The 19,128-nt window shown below is 35.8% G+C and overlaps 2 protein-coding genes across 4 annotated transcripts; one reads left to right on the forward strand and one right to left on the reverse strand.

Moving 5' to 3' along the window:
• Nucleotides 1-2,202: 2,202 nt before the first annotated feature.
• LOC149224507 (G-type lectin S-receptor-like serine/threonine-protein kinase SD2-5) lies at nt 2,203-5,572 on the reverse strand. 3 transcript variants are annotated; one of them, XM_089386124.1, is made up of 2 exons: nt 5,407-5,572; nt 2,205-5,193 (listed from the first exon to the last, which is right to left on the reverse strand). In XM_089386124.1, the coding sequence occupies exon 2, from the start codon at nt 5,117-5,119 to the stop codon at nt 2,732-2,734; it is 2,388 nt and encodes a 795-aa protein (XP_089242250.1). In that variant the 5' UTR covers nt 5,120-5,193; nt 5,407-5,572; the 3' UTR covers nt 2,205-2,731. The 3 variants fall into 3 exon arrangements, with proteins under 3 accessions (XP_089242249.1, XP_089242250.1, XP_089242251.1); XM_089386125.1 differs by having other exon boundaries at nt 5,328-5,572; XM_089386123.1 differs by lacking the exon at nt 5,407-5,572 and having other exon boundaries at nt 2,203-5,306.
• A 7,919-nt stretch (nt 5,573-13,491) lies between these two features.
• Nucleotides 13,492-14,091, forward strand: LOC149224508 (putative protein phosphatase 2C 44). The gene is made up of 2 exons (XM_089388199.1): nt 13,492-13,771; nt 13,940-14,091. The coding sequence occupies exons 1-2, from the start codon at nt 13,492-13,494 to the stop codon at nt 14,089-14,091; spliced, it is 432 nt and encodes a 143-aa protein (XP_089244325.1).
• The last annotated feature ends 5,037 nt before the right edge of the window (nt 14,092-19,128 follow it).

Raw genomic sequence — 19,128 nt, forward strand, 5'->3', positions numbered from 1 at the left:
CTTAATTTCTTTGAATCCACATCTATCTTTTCCCTTCAACAATTTTTACTCCTAGACTCCATTACCCCTAGATTGAGAAAGACACTAATCCCTCTCTTATGCCAATCCTTTTAATGATATTTTTATTTTATTTCTTCTAGCGTAAAGTAGGGTTTTATTTACAATAAAATCATTCATTTCCAAAATTATTTTCCTTAGATTTTATTGTCCTAGGGTTATGACTTGTTTGTATTTATTTGGAAAAGCAAAAATATCATTTTCATGCATTTTCCAGCCATAATTTAGGGCTGTCATCGAGGGTTTCTTGTGTTGTTATATGTGTTTTTACCATAGAAAATTGTTGTAATAAACTCTCTTGTTTACACTCTATTTAGCCCTCATTTTCCAATTATTTATCATAAATTCAAGAGCTATTTCTTACCATTAGACTATTTGTTAGCTATATTTTTTGGCTTAAGTCCTTAGTTTATACAAGCCAAGTATAATTTATTGTTTGGTGTTTGGGAACTTATTTGAGCATCTATTGGTTGACCTAAGCCTCTAGATTTAGCCATAGGAACTCTTGAACTCACATCTTGGAATTGTGCCTTGATCCACCCAAAACCCTAATTGTTATATCCTTGTTCCTGGGTAAATCTTGTTGTAAAATCCTGAGGGGATATTTAGCTTAAATTGGGTTACTTGATCCCTAATATCTACTAGGGAAGTTTCCTTGTGTTGGATTGTATCCATCACTAAAATGAGGGAAGTCATTGTTCGGATGATAATGGTAGCATTCCCATTGTTACAGTGATATATCCTTTGGTTTATAAGTTAATTATTGATTGTATGATTGATAGATAACTTGCAAGGTGATATCGCCATGAAGACTACATAAAGATCCTATTGAATATATAACTATTATGGAACATGTTGTACAAAGTTGTGCTTTATTGCTACAAATTGAGAAACCTGGAGTAAATGGGTTATTATAGGCTTGCATTATATAGCATCCAATTTATTGTGCTATAGAAGAATTAGATTGTGAAAGACATGTAATTGTTGTAGCAGGTTGTGAATCTTTTGTAGTTTTGTTATGCAGTAGTGTCTTGTAGTTTTTTCTATAGACTCATCTCCACTATGAAATTACTTTGATAGGTAAGGGGAGGTGAATCCTCTTGCATCATAGAACAATGTAGAGGTCTATTAATTTAGGCAATGAGTTCATTTATAAACTCAAAAACTCACATAACTTCACAATTGACATTTTGAAGATGAAAGAACCAAATCCACCTTAGCTATGCATTGACAAACATACCCTTCAATAAAAGAAAAATTTTCATCAACTAATTGCCTATAGACATAATTTAAGATTTAAGGATTACTAAAAACAAAAACCTTTGCTCCTCCATGTCTATATCAATTGAAATTCTGATATGTTAAGTAAACTTATTTTCCTTACTTGCATATAACAACTAGATGAAACTGCCTAGGGAAATCTTAATAAAGTCCAACATTAAATCATACTACCAGAAGTTTCAATATTCTAATTCAAATTAGAGTAATGCTTATGTTTTACAATTTAATAGGAATACCAACCCTCACCCTGAACTAAGAATCACAAAAAGAACTAGTTCTCACCCCATAAACTGAATCTCTATCTCTATTCTTGAAAAAACAACAGCAAAATCATCTCAGATGGAAATGATTACCTAAGTTGCCTTGAAAACTTCCAATTTTACGTGATCTATGATAAAATTGGTTGGTGGGAAGGCCTTATGTCAGCGTTGAGAATCATAATCATTAGAATTTGGCAATATTAATATATAATATGAACTTTTTTTGTTTGTTTTTTTCTATCGTTAGACTGCTTTTAGTGATTTACCAGTAATGAAATTAAACTTCATATCTCCAGCAGAGAAGGCAATATGCTTGAAATTGTGAGAAACAATTATTTGTCATTTTAAGAAAACAAAACACACATCCCTAAAAAAAACTTAAGATACATCAGAGTAGACAATCAAAATTAAATTTAAGGAAAAGGCAAAATAAAAGTTCTCTAATGGATGATAAATAATGTATTTTTTAGAAGTAAGCAAAACAAATCCCAGAAATACTCAAGGTCAATGGAATACACATACTTTCAAATTTAGTTGTAATGTAAGCCCTCGGAGCTGAGGCTTTACCTTTCTTATTAAGCTTCTTTTCTGTATCAAAACACTTCCAGTTCCACTCCAGTTCCAAGTACAAGATACAATTTATCAAGATATTATTCAGTACAGAGTAGATGGGCATGAAAGGTTAGAAATTCAAATGATCTTACAAATAGTTAATTAAACAATGAGCTGCAAAGCCATAGATAAAAAAAGCATTGTGGTTTCTCGATTTGGAACATTTGAATTCATAGAAAGACCAAGTCCTACATGAAACCAAAAGATGGGTTGTGCTACTCATATAGTTTCAGTGATCGGCATTATAGGATAAATATGTCATCTCACTGAATCAATAAAAGGACCAAGTCTACCATGAAACCAAAAAATGGGTTATGCTTCCCATATACTTGCACTGATGAACATTATATGATAAATGTTAAGAATGTGGATAAAATATTCCTCAGTCTTGCATCTTTATGCCAACTGGCCTTTACCTGAAAGAATGTCAGACAAGCAAATTTCTGAAGTATGCTGAAAAAAATCATTGGACCAACTACACATAGAGACAAAGATTGTCCAGAGATCCAACAATATCTTCATCACCTTGCATAGAAAGACAGAGAGGTGGTGGCAACACTGCATGATGTGCCCTCTTCCTCGCACTGTGATGGATGAGCAGAAATCCTAGCCCCAGTTCTCATCAAAAACTCAACGCAAAGAGGTGGATCTTCTACTTTAGTATGGCCTTCCAGCATCAGGATCACTTTATTCATTGAAGGTCTTGCTTGTGCACCCTCCTGAATACAATAGAATGCAATTTTGATCACTCTTTCTACCTGTTCCCATTCGTGGTCTGCCATATCTCCCAGTTTCGGATCAACAACATTCCTGATCTTTCCTTCCTGAATCATACTAATTGCCCATGAAGGAAAAAACTCCATCTCCTCCTGCTGGGACAGGTCTAAATTCTTCCTCCCACTGATTATTTCTAACAAAACCATGCCAAAACTGTAAACATCACTCTTGTCTGTGGCACAGGCATGCAGAAGCCATTCAGGAGCTAAGTACCCAGGAGTCCCCCTGACACGAGTAAATGCGTGGCTCTGAGCCCTGTCCATTAACTTGGCCAGACCAAAATCTGCAAGTTTGGCTCCAAAATTCTCATCCAGCAGAATATTTTGAGGCTTCACGTCCAAATGAAGAATCCTATCCTTGGATTTGTCATGCAAGAAAGCCAATCCCCAAGCCATATCATGGATGATCTTGTATCTCTTTCTCCAGTCAAGATGTGGTAAAGGATTATTGTCATAAGGGCGCCGAAACAACCAACGATCCAGAGATCCATTGCTCATGTACTCATACACTAGCAATCTATGGGTGCCCTCTGAGCAAAACCCAAACAGTCTCACCAGATTTACATGGTTAATGCTTCCCAAGGTTGCAACCTCTGCACGGAACTGCAAATGCCCTGTATCAGCATTACCCAGTTTCTTCACTGCAACTTTTGTTCCATCAGCAAGTTGCCCTTCAAACACAACTGAAAACCCACCAACCCCAAGTTGCCTACTGAACCCTTCTGTGGCCTCCTCCATCTCCTTGTATGTGTATCTCTGGGGCAAGCCTGGCAAATTCTCTAGAAATGCATCTTCTTCAGACTTGGGCTTCGCCACTTTCTTCTTCACCTTATACCTCCATGCAAGAAAGCCCAGTGCAGAAATTATGACAACAATGCAAACCCCTGCTACAGCGATAGCTAAAACATTCGTTTTCCTATCCTTGTGATGATGGATTTCCTTGAATGAACCCGGACCTACCTTGATAAATGCCTTAATGCTCTGATCCGAGACTCGTTTCAGGGATTTGATCTCCTGATAATGGTAACACCCTCCAGAGTTATTCCAGAAGAAAGCCGTAGCACAAGAACAGTTCAACAGGCATGAGTTCTTGCATTGCTCGAGGCTGACAGAGCTCAGATTCCTGTACTCATTTGCAAAATAATCTACCCCATCAAGCTCCAGCAATTGGTTCGAAGCCCCGCATATAGGATTCTTCCTTGGACTACATCTGATATTGGGTTGAAATTCATTAAATATAGCATCACCCTGGCAGCTGCAAGTCCCTCCTGAGCTACAAATGCCGAGGGAACCACAGATATTGGGAAGCTTACAGAAATCCATAAAGTATATAGAAAACATGTCTGAATCAGAGACCAACATGGTTTCTGATTGAATATATGTTCTGAAATTTCCATCGTTATCCAATCTCAGGAACCGAAAGAAATCATTCCCAAGCTGAGCTCCCACAGCAATTTGTCTCGGGTTGAGCGCCTGCCCCTGTGTTTCTTGCATGCATTCGGCGCTTACGCTAGGAACCTGCACTAGGTTTATGCTTTCCCCTTTCGATCCGTAAAGCAAGCCAGTGTTATTACAGGCAGAATGCAAGGCAAAGTTCAGAGAGCTCGATGACTCAAACCCTAATGGATTGTATGTCCAGACCCCATAGGGAAGAGGCGAAGGAAAGCTAGCATAAAGAACAACACCCCCCGGTTCCATTTTCAGCATATATGGCCCTTCTGAAAATTCAGTCTGGGATTTGCTCGAGACGAGAGCTTTGCCTGAACCCAGATACCCTCCTTGAACGATTGTATCAGTTGGGTGATCGAAACTCGCCCAAATTGTAACATTTTTAATGTTTTGCAGTATCAGATTGCCTGAATCCAAGAGTTCCAGACGATTTACTTGGCCAACATTGGCAGACCATGCCAGAGACCCGTCCGTGTCTTGTAGAATTAGGTCCCCTGCCTCATGTGCCAGCTTTAAACAGGGCTTTCCTCTGATAGGTTTGTTCCTGTTGGCTGCCCATACCATGGTTTCATTCAATCGGATATAAGCAATGACCAGATACCGAGTTTGGTTATCGCATCTGGAGAATTTCAATGCAAACATTCCGTTTTTGCTCTGCAGAATGTTTTCCCTTGTGTCCTCCATACAGCTCTTGGAGTCGGGATACAGAGCAGAAGGGTACTGAGCAGCGGTGGCCAGAGATTGAAATATGAGGCAGCCTGTGATCACCATTATAGGCATCAACAGCGGAAAATCCATTTAAAAATATCGCTAGAAAATCAGATACATTTGCCTTATTTTCATATGAATGCTTAACAGAGAAAAGAAATTGAAAACTAGAGTTTTTGCGTACATGAATGCCTCAATCTGAACCGCCTCCGTGATTAACACTGGGTTGCAACTTGTAAAGCATTTCAAGTCAACATACTCACCTCATCTCAACAAACGCGCCGCGCTCGTGAATTGTCGCAAGTTCAAAGTCAACTTTCACCGTCTCCACTTTACTCGATCAGAATCAATCCAGCACGCAGAAACTCATTTCAATTCACATAAAACTCAAATAGGCAGGCAGAAATACGCAGAGATTCCAGAATTTTTCAAAAATCTTTTTAGGTATTGGTAAATGGACCCCATAGTATTATTCATGCTGGGGAATAGTTTGAGAGCTGGCATTTTTCCTTTCAACTCTTTTCTTCTTTATTATTATTATATTTTATATTTTAATTAAAAAAATTGATTATTTTAATAATAATAAAATATTTGATCAGAATCAATCCAGCACGCAGAAACTCATTTCAATTCACATAAAACTCAAATAGGCAGGCAGAAATACGCAGAGATTCCAGAATATTTCAAAAATCTTTTTAGGTATTGGTAAATGGACCCCATAGTATTATTCATCCTGGGGAATAGTTTGAGAGCTGGCATTTACAAAAATCTTTTCTTCTCTATTATTATTATATTTTATATTTTAATTAAAAAAATTTGATTATTTTAATAATAATAAAATATTTTTATTATATTTAATAATATATTAGATAAATTATTTTGTCATATTTATCGAATTTTATTTTGTATCCAAAAAATTTAACAAAAATTAAGTATATATATAAATAATTAATTTAAATTTTATAATGAAAATGATTAAATAAATAACTTATTTAAATTATTTTCATAAATGATATATTTAATTTATATGCCTTAAGGGTTAGTTTAGTTGGTCAAAATCAGTGCGTTACCATTGGGAGGTCATAGGGTCCAATCTCAAATTGGGGCTAGATAGATTCCTTTGGGGTCGATCAACGTAGATATTTCTGTTTCCTTGATGTAGGGCTTTAATTTTAATTACAATGATAATTAATAAAATTTGATTTTAAATTTAAGTTATTTCGTTTCAATAATAATATATATATATATATATATATATATATATATATATATATATATATATATAAATATAAAACTAATTATTTTAGATGTGTAAATTGTATAAAATAGGGTTTGAGAAACCTAAGATGTGATGATTGGGCTTTTACTAGCCCTAACGCACCGTCTATTTGAAAGAAATTTTAAATTTTAAATTATATATGTATAATTTATAATTGAAGTGATGGTTTTATTTTTTTATTTAAATTTAATTTTAATTTTATTAAATACTAGCATTTGCACTTGATGTTGCAAAGGAAACGCCGTAAGGCATAGAGTGTGGAAGAATAGCGACATGCGAATGAGCATTGTTGAAAGCAAGGGTGGATGATAATGAGTTGCAATTGAAATTGTTAGTTATGTGTATGCTGAATATGGATATTTTGTAAATAATAGTGTGTAGAAGAATAGTGACATGTGATAATTTCCTTCATTTATATAAATATGATGGTTCTCAAATGACTCTTTAGAAAAAAATTGTATATTAGATGAGATTTCTGACTCTAATGCACATCCAGTAAAATGCTTTTACAGCTGATCTGCCATTTGTTGTATTGGTTGTCACTTGCTATTTTCAAAGTTTCGTATGGTGTAAAATGCTAATTAAGTATTTTAATGCTAACAAGTATCTCTGATAATAATGGAGCCGAAGTTCTAGACAAACCCAGAAAGTGCCACTAAGAATGCATACAACCGGACTGATGGGAAATTTTTAGCAAAGGCAGCTGATTTAGGGCCCGATGGCTCCACAGCAGTCACTGCTATTTTAGTTGATGGGAAAAAAACTCTTTGTAGCAAATACAGGGGATTTCAGGGTTGTTATATGTAAAAACGACATTGCTATTGAGCTGACTATTGATCATGAGCCAAGTATTGAACGCCAAAACATCGATAAGGGTGATTTGTGACACCCCTGCCAGGTACCACTACGAATGTTGTGCAGAGATTAATTTTAATGAGAACATACTTAAATAAGTTTTTGATTTGTAACTTTCTAATTCTATCTTAATGGTCTAGCTCAAGAGTAACATTTGAATGGTCAGAGGGAGAAACTGTATACTTAATGGCGTTTTTTTTTTTTATATATATTAGGAGATGTACCTCGAGTTCATTTAAGTTCAGAACCAGATGTGAGAGACATGACCATAGATGCAACCACCAAATTTCTCATTTTGGCTAGTGATGGATTGTGGAAGGCAAGGCATTTTTTCCAATCATTTACTTATTTGCATAGTTACTGTTAGATGCATATTTTTTTTTTCGCAAACTCATCTCATGGGAGAAAGCATCTAGGAAATGTTTTGATTACTGTATTATCATTAATTTTACTCGAATAGCTCATCTGAATACCAGAGAGGTTCTTTTTTGAAGTGCTTAAAGAAAGATGCCCCAAGTAACTGCATTGCAAAGAGAGGATTTCCTGTCCCTAGGTGCCAGATCCGAGGGGCATTTATCTGCCCAGTCCCTGGAATTGCACGTAGTGTCACCCCTTAACTTATGCTATAGGAATGCAGAAAACTGTAGCGAGAATGGAGGTAAGGTGGTTGGCTTAACATTCCATCGACCTCACCAGTTGAATCAATGCCTGTTGGGAAAATAAAATCTTCTATGGAAATGATACATAATTATTAACATAAATACTTTTAAAACATCAAAGAATATAGATCAAATATTTTTAAGCTTCAATCCACAGTTTCTCCAGAAGGAAAAACACATTGACAGCGAGGTTAAACCTACCGATTGGGAAGAGGTAGAAGAACGATTGAGAACAGCAATAAGGAGGTGCATAGAGCATCTCTGAAAAGCCTAAAATCTGTAATGAGCTCAAATGACCAAAACAGGTCAACAGGACTGGGAAGAACAACGATTGACTGCCTAGAGCATCTCTGAAACAGTCTAAAATCTATGTTAAGGAAAGAAAGGAAAAGTAGAGAATAAGATGGAAAAGGGGTCCGGGAGGCGTTAACCCTAGACAATGAAGTAAGTTGGAGGAAAGCATTCCAGTAGTAGTGTTGCACCAGAAAATGTTTCGTGGAAGTAGTTAGGACTTGGGAAGTTTGAGGAAGAGCAATAACGAGGTCAGAGTGAGAGTCAGAAGAGGAGCCATCATCACTGTAAACCGCCACAAACATGCCAATGCTGAGTTGATAATGGGCCAACGAGAGGAAAAAATATTTTCAAGGATTGAGTTCGAAGTCATATTTATTATTATTTGGACATCTAATTTCATTCTGTCATATTTCACTATTCAATATTCAGGATTGTATGGAATCCTATGACAATTGCAAGGCAGATAACCATGAGAACATAGTTAACTTCAGGTGAATAGATCTAACCCTCGTAATTTTGTGAGGTATGCACAATATTCACTCGAGGGAAGCAACTAAGAGCCATGGACTATCTTATGATTGAGAATGTTGCTATAATCAATGCTTGACTGGCTACAATGGCTGCTAAAGTGGCAACAGTACAAATTTCCGAGGACAAAGGATAAAAAGGAGTTACTATTAAAATTTAAAATTCCCTCTTAACAAACTCTACCTGGGATTTCTTGAAAATTTTAATTTACCAGCCTCTGCATTTCATCAAAAGATAAGAGCCTTACTGTAAAAGAAGGATTGAAACTGAAAAGTAATGAGCTGTTATCATTTTTTTCCATTCCGCCAGTCACAAAACATTAAACATGTATGTACCAGTTCACTCTACATGATTCATGATTTATTGCGGAAATGGTAAAAAACTCAATGCTTATTTCTTCTGATCTCAACAGAAATTTGCATTTTGAAATCTTATAAATCTATTAAAATAGTAACAATAGTACAAAATTATATCTTATTTTTGAGTGATCAGGAACTTTAAGGCCCTAAAAGCTTTATTATGAGTAAAAGCTTATAATTTCATTGTCTTCTAACAGTTTTGTGTGAACGAACTCTAAATTTCTTGCACCATTCTGACTTGAAGTAAATGCACAAGTGGTATATTGTAGGGAGACAAAGTCAACCTGCAATTGTTTTGGAGAAACCTGTAGAGTTTGTCAATCATTAATCCTTCAAAAGGCCCAGTGCTCTTATTAGTCTTCAATGTGGTTTTTCCTAGAACATACACAAACCTTGTATTCTTTGCCAATTCAATCTACTACAATTCCTCATCTAAGAGTATTTACTTTCTTCCACTGTATTTTTGCTTGCATAACTTATGTCATGTGAGGAGGAATGAGTTCCTCTAAGCTTGAGATAGTCTTTTACGCTTTCAAAAACCTGGTTGATAAATTCAGATCCTTCAATGTTTGGACATCTTTGTAGCCAGATTGGGCTACACATTTATATACACCTTTTGGCTCTAGTTTTCCAACCATAAATCTATCCAACAAAAGTATTGACACCTTTTAGCTCTAGTTTTCCAACCATAAATCTCTCCAACAAAAGTATTGTCTTGACTGGAACCATTCTTATGGTGACAATGACAAGAACTTCATGACAAGAGTATATGGCCTTCCCATAGGTTGCAAGAAGTTCTACCTTGTTAAAAGCAGTAGCAATTTTAATGTGCAGGTTAAAAGGTAGAGCTTCCCATTCCAAAGAGTTTGGAGATTCAATACAAGGAACGCGACAACTTTCAACGGGTACAAGCCTCGAGGTAGCATTACTCTATGGGCTAGTCAGAAACACTAAAAATTCAGTATTGGCTAATCAATAGCCACAAAATTCATAAAATGACAAAAATTGATGTGAACGAGTCTAGGCCGGGCCGTGAAGCAAATCATTTTAAACAGCGATAAAATAGGATTACAAATCTCAGGGGGCAATAATGGAGGTAATTAACACCAAATACCACCAAAGGGTCATGCAACAAATAGTACTAAACATACGATGGCCATTAACCCACGCGGCTACAGTTTGGATCTTATGCTCGGAGGGCGACCGTGATTGTCCAGGCTAAGATACAGCTAGATTCTTGTTCCTGCTACTAAAAACTAATGCAATCACACCTACCGGTGCCTAGTGGATCTTGTTATGCTCATACCTCCCAGTGCATATGCAATAAACAAATATAATTTAAACAAACAAACAAAAAAGAACACGGCCGTCATAAAATTAAGTGCGGGAATTCATGTCCAATAACTAAATAACCTCTACTCAATGCAATTGTGCATAGAATACGCAGACAAGGTACTAACAACAAGAATGAATGTACCTGAAATGGAGACAGAAGAAACTGTTATCACCTCCAGGAGCAGTGATTAGACTTGTACCCTACTCTCTTGCAATTTTACATAAACACTAGATCAATTACAGCCAAAATTGAACCACAATTACAGCAAAACCCTGAATTTAAATAATAATGAAATTTGCAAAAACCTTGAAAATTCACAGACAATGTGCCGGACGCCGTGAACCACCAGGAAAAAAAAAATTATAATTTCTACAAAAATTAGATAGGATTTGCATCACTCAATTAACAAAACCGATAATATGCCCACACAACTGAATAACCTAACACTGAGTAAACCCAATTTCAGCCCAACAACAAAAGAACATAACCCCAAAACTGGATCTCAAACGAGCTGTAAAAAAGTTGTACCTTTGACAGGGCGCCTGCATGATAATTTGTTGCTGAAACCCTCGGAAATTCAGCGGCGGAGGGTTTGTATTTCGTTTGGGAATCGAACCGATGAACAACGGGTAGTTAATATCTCGAGTGCCTTGAGGCTCCTTACACTAAAATAAACCTACTAAACTTGTAAGAACGATGGAGAAATCTAGCTTTTGAGGATATGCGGGGGTTTGGACCTGGCCATATCTTCTTCTACCATATTTCCAATGCTATGCCGCTTGCTTGCTTCCTGTTTATTCTGAGATACCACTTACCCCGTGTGAAAACTGACTTTATCAAACGGGATCACCCAGACACAACAAGAAGATCATACCCAAAGGTATGGTGATGGGCTGGCTCGATACTTCCGGCCTTGAATTTGAAAATAATAAGATCATGCCCAAAGGTATGGTGATGGGCTGGCTTGATACTTCCGGCCTTGAATTTGACAATGGCAGCAGTAGGGCTTTCTCTCACGATGCTCATGGATCCCCCTGGCATGATATCCACATCCTGGAAGTTTCTCGTTTTGCTTAATGAACAGAGAGCGCAGGAGGGTTTTTCTTAATGAACAGAGAGCGCAGGAGGATTCGGAGTGCAGTGCATACTTGCCAGATGACAGATGCGATGCACGGCCAGATGCTAGATGCGATGCGTGGCCAGGGATAATGAATCAAACACTTCGAATCAAACGGTGAATATTAATTCCATCGTCTAACAACGAAATCAATGGCGAAGAAAGTATAGACACTAAGTGCTCACCTAGATGAGGATCTAAATTGGTGAGAGTTAGTCCTGGCTATTTAGTATTGTTTTTATATTACAGTACCATTTCCTATTAACAGACGACAGAAGATAAGATAAGACTAGTTTTATTAATGGCAGTGGGTGACCAAAAGAGAGGTCGACGGGGCTCAAAAGTACACCAGTTACAACATACTGTGGAAGTGCCCATTACTTGTCATTAGGTATAGATGTAAAAAGTATAGGAGGGAGAAGAAGCATCCACATCTGTATCAATCACTCTGTAGCTACTGATGCGCTGCTTAATAATGTCACCTAGGGAGTGCCTGGGTAGTACCAATCTATAGTCTACATATTTAAATTAGTGCTAGAAAGGGGTTTAGAAAATTTCAGTCCTTTCATTAGTTGAGTAGGGTTTGATTCCCAACTTAAATCATAATCTAGAATGAGATTCTTGATTTTGCCCACAATGAAACTCTCTAAATTAGCTAATTTGTATGTCTATTTCAATTGTTACCAACCTATATTCTTTCTGAGCTGGATGATAGGTATCACGCCTCGTTACCAAATGCATATATATTTTTATTATCTTATTTTTGAGCCCTAGGGTTGGCTTGATTGGCCTTGGAGTTAGACATTGAACTTCTCAGAAATGGGATGTCACAAGTTCAACTCTTACAATTCCTTTGGGGTTATGCATTGTAATCAATGCTGATGGTCTACCTGGTTTACCATCTATGAATCATGGGGAATACTTGTAATCAATGCTGATGGTCTACCTGGTTTACCATCTATGAATCATGGGGAATACTTGTAATCAATGCTGATGGTATACCTGGTTTAGCATCTATGAATCATAGGGAATACTTGGAAGGTCTCTGTGAATTTAACAACATCTATTTAAATTCAACATCTATTTAAATTTTATAGTTGATTGTATTGTGACATGTATTGTTTTGCAATCGCTAGTCAATCAAAAATCAAAATTATACATTAAATTGGAGCAGGTTCAAAGTTTCTTTCCATTTTCCAAATTGCATATGTTTATCTCAATTTCCTAACTTGATTGTAACTTGTGAAACAATTTCGTTTTCTCCTCTATTGGTTCTATTATGGTGTTTCTACTTGCATTGACTTCATGGGTTAATTTCCTGTGTTTTATCTTTGGCATATGATATATATTGTTAATTGTAACAATGATCTGCATCAATGAACAAGATTTTTCTAGTTGTGATATATTGCCATGTCCATTTCTCAAACCTCAAAGGTGAAGATTCTCCAACATTTTACTTCTCACATATAATGAATTTCTTGTTTTTCCCCATCATATTTCTAGTTGAATATGTTTCATGCGTAAATCCACTATTTTTCAAATAGCTTAAACTGTTCATATATTTCCTATACTTATATGTTCATTTGTCTCTTGCACCTATCCAAAGAAAAAACGTCCAATAGTAGCATTACGTCATGGCATAAAGCAATAGTGCTTCCTTATTGCAAAAATTGCGTTTGTGACAAATCGTTATCATTTTTGATAATTTCCTTCATTTATATAAATATGATGGTTCTCAAATGACTCTTTAGAAAAAAATTGTATATTAGATGAGATTTCTGACTCTAATGCACATCCAGTAAAATGCTTTTACAGCTGATCTGCCATTCGTTGTATTGGTTGTCACTTGCTATTTTCAAAGTTTCGTATGGTGTAAAATGCTAATTAAGTATTTTAATGCTGACAAGTATCTCTGATAATAATGGAGCCGAAGTTTTGGACAGACCCAGAAAGTGCCATCAAGAATGCATACAACCGGACTGATGGGAAAATTTTAGCAAAGGCAGCTGATTTAGGGCCCGGTGGCTCCACAACAGTCACTGCTATTTTAGTTGATGGGAAAAAACTCTTTGTAGCAAATACAGGGGATTCCAGGGCTGTTATATGTAAAAATGGCATTGCTATTGAGCTGACTGTTGATCATGAGCCAAGTATTGAACGCCAAAACATCGAGAAGGGTGGATTTGTGACACTCCTGCCAGGTACCACTACAAATGCTGTGCAGAGATTAATTTTAATGAGAACATACTTAAATAATTTTTTGATTTGTAACTTTATAATTCTATCTTAATGGTCTAGCTCAAGAGTAACATTTGAATGGTCACAGGAGAAACTGTATACTTAATGGCGTTTTTTTTTTGATATATTAGGAGATGTACCTCGAGTTCATTTAAGTTCAGAACCAGATGTGAGAGACACGACCATAGATGCAACCACAAAATTTCTCATTTTGGCTAGTGATGGATTGTGGAAGGCAAGGCATTTTTTCCAATCATTTACTTATTTGCATAGTTACTGTTAGATGCATATTTTTTTTTTCGCAAACTCATCTCATGGGAGAAAGCATCTAGGAAATTTTTTGATTACTGTATTGTCATTAATTTTACTCGAATAGTTCATCTGAATACCAGAGAGGTTCTTTTTTGAAGTTCTTAAAGAAAGATGCCCCAAGTAACTGCATTGCAAAGAGAGGATTTCCTTTCCCTAGGTGCCAGATCCGAGGGGCATTTATCTGCCCAGTCCCTGGAATTGCACGTAGTGTCACCCCTTAACTTATGCTATAGGAATGCGGAAAACTGTAGCGAGAATGGAGGTAAGGTGGTTGGCTTAACATTCCGTCGACCTCACTAGTTGAATCAAAGATGCATTATATTATTACAAATTAGCAATGTATACATGGGCAAGAATTCTCTTCTAATCGAATAGAATGCTAAAACAGACAGTATGTGGAAGTAGAATGATAAGTCAAGCAAATTGATAAAATGTGTGTATTGAACCTCATAGCTATCCCCTTTCTCCAAGACCTTCACATAATCAGCCTTTGAATGCCTAATGATTCCTGCTGTGTTGGCAATGCTTCCAAATCAGAATCAAATACTTGCAGACAGAACTTTTATTTTCAACTTTTCCATACTGCTGCAAATGTTTGGTAATCCTCCGTATCTCTTCCAACGTTGGTGAATGAATGTCGCTTGAGTGGACCAAGTCTCCCCGTAAAGCATTCCAAGGGAGCCACGTACCTCAGCCAATTACATGTAAACGCTCTTTTCTTGCGCCGCGGCCAGATGCCAGATGCCATGCGCGGCCATGGATAATGAATCGAAAAACTTCGAATCAAACAGTGAATATTAATTTCATTGTCTAACAACGAAATCAATGGCGCAGGAAGGTACAGAGTGGCACTGGAGGGGAGTCCATTTTTCCGTACAGAGATGGATAGATGAATTAATATAAGAAAAAGAGATGGATCAACAAAATTCAAAAACACAGGCAGATCCATAAATCTAGCACTCTAAAAAAACAATAAATACCTGATAGTTTTCTGGTCATTGTTGGGTTATTGTAGCCTTCATATTATTCACTAGTGTAGCAACAACTCCACCCCACCGATGGATTCGATGATGAGAGGAGGAGCTCAATGAAAGTAAGATGAGATATATGAAACCCGCCTATGGACGAAAGTAAATCGAAAGACTCTTTATATAAAACCCAGAAATGGGCAGAGAAATTAGAGGAATTAATGGAAATATGGATCGGTTGATTACTCTGAAATGGGATGGGATCAATTGTGATGCGAAGGCCGTTGAGTGGACCAAGTCTCCCCGTAAAGCATTCCAAGGGAGCCACGTACCTCAGCCAATTACGTGTAAACGCTCCTTTCTTGCGCCGTGGCCAGATGCCAGATGCCATGCGTGGCGAATCGAACACTTCGAATCAAAAGGTGAATATTAATTCCATCGTCTAACAATGAAATCAATGGCGCAGGAAAGTACAGAGTGGCACTGGAGGGGAGTCCTTCCCTTTGTGCAAAGAAGTGAGTCCCAAGTTTTTTCGATAACGCACACTCGACGGGCATTCCAATGATCTATCACTTTTTTTTTAAAGATATATACTATCGAATTTTCGCCATAAAGTCTTAGAGAATGCTTTAACTATTAAATATTCGATGCAAATCACATCGAACGATTACAATAAATTATCAGCCAAAGGATTAAAGGATTGGGTACTATGTTTTACCATGTGAAACCGGTGACCATAAGAGTTTTGAAATTCCGAAGTATTATTCATTTAAACTTCAAACCAGCATCCCCAAATAAAAATTGTATAAGCAAATTCTGACATAGCACAAAACCCTAAAACAATTGCACTCCTCCCTCCTAGCTGTCTTATAGCTATATTATTACAATGAGAAAATTCGATGCCTTTCTCAGACATTATGGTCACTGGGGACCATCCAAAATTTAAAATGGGCGCATGAACTGTAAAAGCAGATAGTAATCATATAAAACGTTTTAACTAGGCACCCTAAAAATTAAAATGGTTGCATCAATGACCCAAAAAAAAGCAGACAGTACTCATATAAAAGCAGATAGTAATCATATCAAATCATTTAAATGGGCATGCTAAAAATTAAAATGGCTGCATCAACGGCCAAAAAAATAGCAACGATATAAAATGTTTTAGATTTTCAGTAAAACGAGGGCGAAGGTGATGTTTAGCTATATGTATCTCACAGAATTCATGTATTTCTCAGACATTATGGGCACTCATATAGCGTTAACAAAAATAAGTGATAAAGTCAGACAGGTTGGGTGCAAAACTATAAATGTGATAGCCGGAATTTATGGGAGCCCTGCCCCTTATACATCAATGTGCATGCATTGAATCATATAAGTTTGTGTAGATGAATTGTATTATTATCAACGAAGCGCTGAACTACTGAACTAACCATTTAGGAAGTGAAAAGGTTTGGCAACTGTAAGCAGAAATGATAACAGTTTTAAAACATTTCAAATTGACGTGATGAAATTAATATAAGAAAAAGAGATGGATCAACAAAATTCAAAAACACATGCAGATTCATAAATCTAGCACTGTAAAAAACAATAAATACCTGATAGTTTTCTGGTCATTGTTGGGTTATTGTAGCCTTCATATTATTCACTAGTGTAGCAACAACTCCAGGTTCTTTTTTGAAGTTCTTAAAGAAAGATGCCCCAAGTAACTGCATTGCAAAGAGAGGATTTCCTTTCCCTAGGTGCCAGATCCGAGGGGCATTTATCTGCCCAGTCCCTGGAATTGCACGTAGTGTCACCCCTTAACTTATGCTATAAGAATGCGGAAAACTGTAGCGAGAATGGAGGTAAGGTGGTTGGCTTACATTCTGTCGACCTCACCAGTTGAATCAAAGATGCATTATATTATTACAAATTAACAATGTATGCATGGGCAAGAATTCTCTTCTAATCGAATAGAATGCTAAAATAGACAGTATGTGGAAGCAGAATGATAAGTCAGTCAAATTGATAAAATGTGTGTATTGAACCTCATAGCTATCCCCTTTCTCCAAGACCTTCACAAAACAAATTTGAAATTTGCGTATTTCAGACATAATCAGCCTTTGAATGCCTAATGATTCCTGCTGTGTTGGCAATGCTTCCAAATCAGAATCAAATACTTGCAGACAGAACTTTTATTTTCAACTTTGCCATACTGCTGCAAATGTTTGGTAATCCTCCTTATCTCTTCCAACCTTGGTGAATGAATGCCGCTTGAGTGGACCAAGTCTCCAACGTTGGTGAATGAATGCTGCTTGAGTGGACCAAGTCTCCCCGTAAAGCATTCCAAGGGAGTCACGTACCTCAGCCAATTACATGTAAACGCTCTTTTCTTGCGCCGCGGCCAGATGCCATGTGCGAACATGGATAATGAATCGAAAAACTTCGAATCAAACGGTAAATATTAATTTCATCGTCTAACAACGAAATCAATGGCGCAGAAAGGTACAGAGTGGCACTGGAGGGGAGTCTTTCCCAGAGGAACGCCTTACGACTTAAATATGTTGAACTTATATGATATCATTAAAATTTTATTTATGAGATTTTAACTTTGATTTAATTACACATTATAAATATTAATATATATAATTTGTAAATTTGTAAATATTAAATTATAATAAATTTGCTATTAAATTGTTGATAATGGTTGATTTTCAAATTTCTTAACAAAAATTAAGTGATTAGATAAAAAAATTATTTTATTTTATTTTTAAATTATTTTTATAAATAATATATTTAATTTAGAATAAAATTAAAAATCTATTTTAATGTTTTTCATGATATTTTAATTTATATTCAATCAAGTTATAATGAAAATTCAAAAATTTGATTTTAAATCTAATTTATTTCATTTAATAAATTATAAATTTTCATACATATATATTATAAATTACTTTACAATTTATAAGTTGAGTTTAGACTTCTGTGATCCATATTAATTATAACATTTTTTCGAAAAAATCATATTAATTATAACAACATCTTTTGGAAAAAATCACATAAGAGATAATCTCGTTTTCAAACCAACTAGTGTAGTTCATCTTGCTTGAAGATAAATCACACTGATTGGTTCGAAACATATAAATAAAATTATTTCCTATATAAATTTTTTCTTTAAAAAATACTATTATAATTTATAAATTGTACAGAATAAAATTAAGAAACATAAAATGTGGGGATAGAAATTTTACAAGCCATGGAACTAATATGCGAGCAACTGCCCATTAAAAGAAATAATAACTTCACACATTTTCTACTTATTTGTAATAAAAAAATAACCAACATATCCAATCACTTCAATTATAAACTATTTATTATTTATAAATTGAACTATTTATTATTTATAAATTATATATTTTATGTATAGCTAATCGACCGTCCATTGTTTATAAATTATATATTTTATGTATATCTAATCGACCGTCCATTGAAAGAAATAATGATTTTACACATTTTCCGCTTACTTTTATTGCTAAAGACAGAGATGTGCTACTCTCCTCTGATTGTTCACGTTGCGTGTAGGCTCAGTTTAACTGAGAAAAATATAATAGGCTAGGCTGTATTTTAATAGTTATGTTTTTTTTAATGGAAAGTTATGGAATTTTAGTTATATTTAAAAAAAAAAGGGCAGGGATTTTTGTAAATCTAAGTAAAAATTGTCAAATTTATAATTTTAAGTGTTTTACAATTTTTTGATGATGTTAAATCCATTTCCACCATCAAAAACATGATTCAACACTTTTGACCATTTGAATATTCAAGTTACTTTTAACATGATTCAAAATAGATTCAAGCCACTCGATTTCAGTCAGACTGAATCTGAATCTTAGTTCAGATCCAAGTCGGTTTAGTGAGAACTACCGCGAAAGTCACCGAGTGAATTGCCCTTTCGTATGGATAGGTAGGGGGACGTTGCCAATTCCTCCACTTTCGTAAACTACTCCATGAGTGAATTGCCCTTTCGTATGGATAGGTAGGGGACGTTGCCAATTCCTCCACTT

Source organism: Pinus tabuliformis, chromosome Q (assembly GCF_031772625.1).
Source record: "Pinus tabuliformis cultivar Carrire ecotype Pingquan chromosome Q, CPIR1, whole genome shotgun sequence".
Classification (NCBI taxonomy): domain Eukaryota; kingdom Viridiplantae; phylum Streptophyta; class Pinopsida; order Pinales; family Pinaceae; genus Pinus; species Pinus tabuliformis.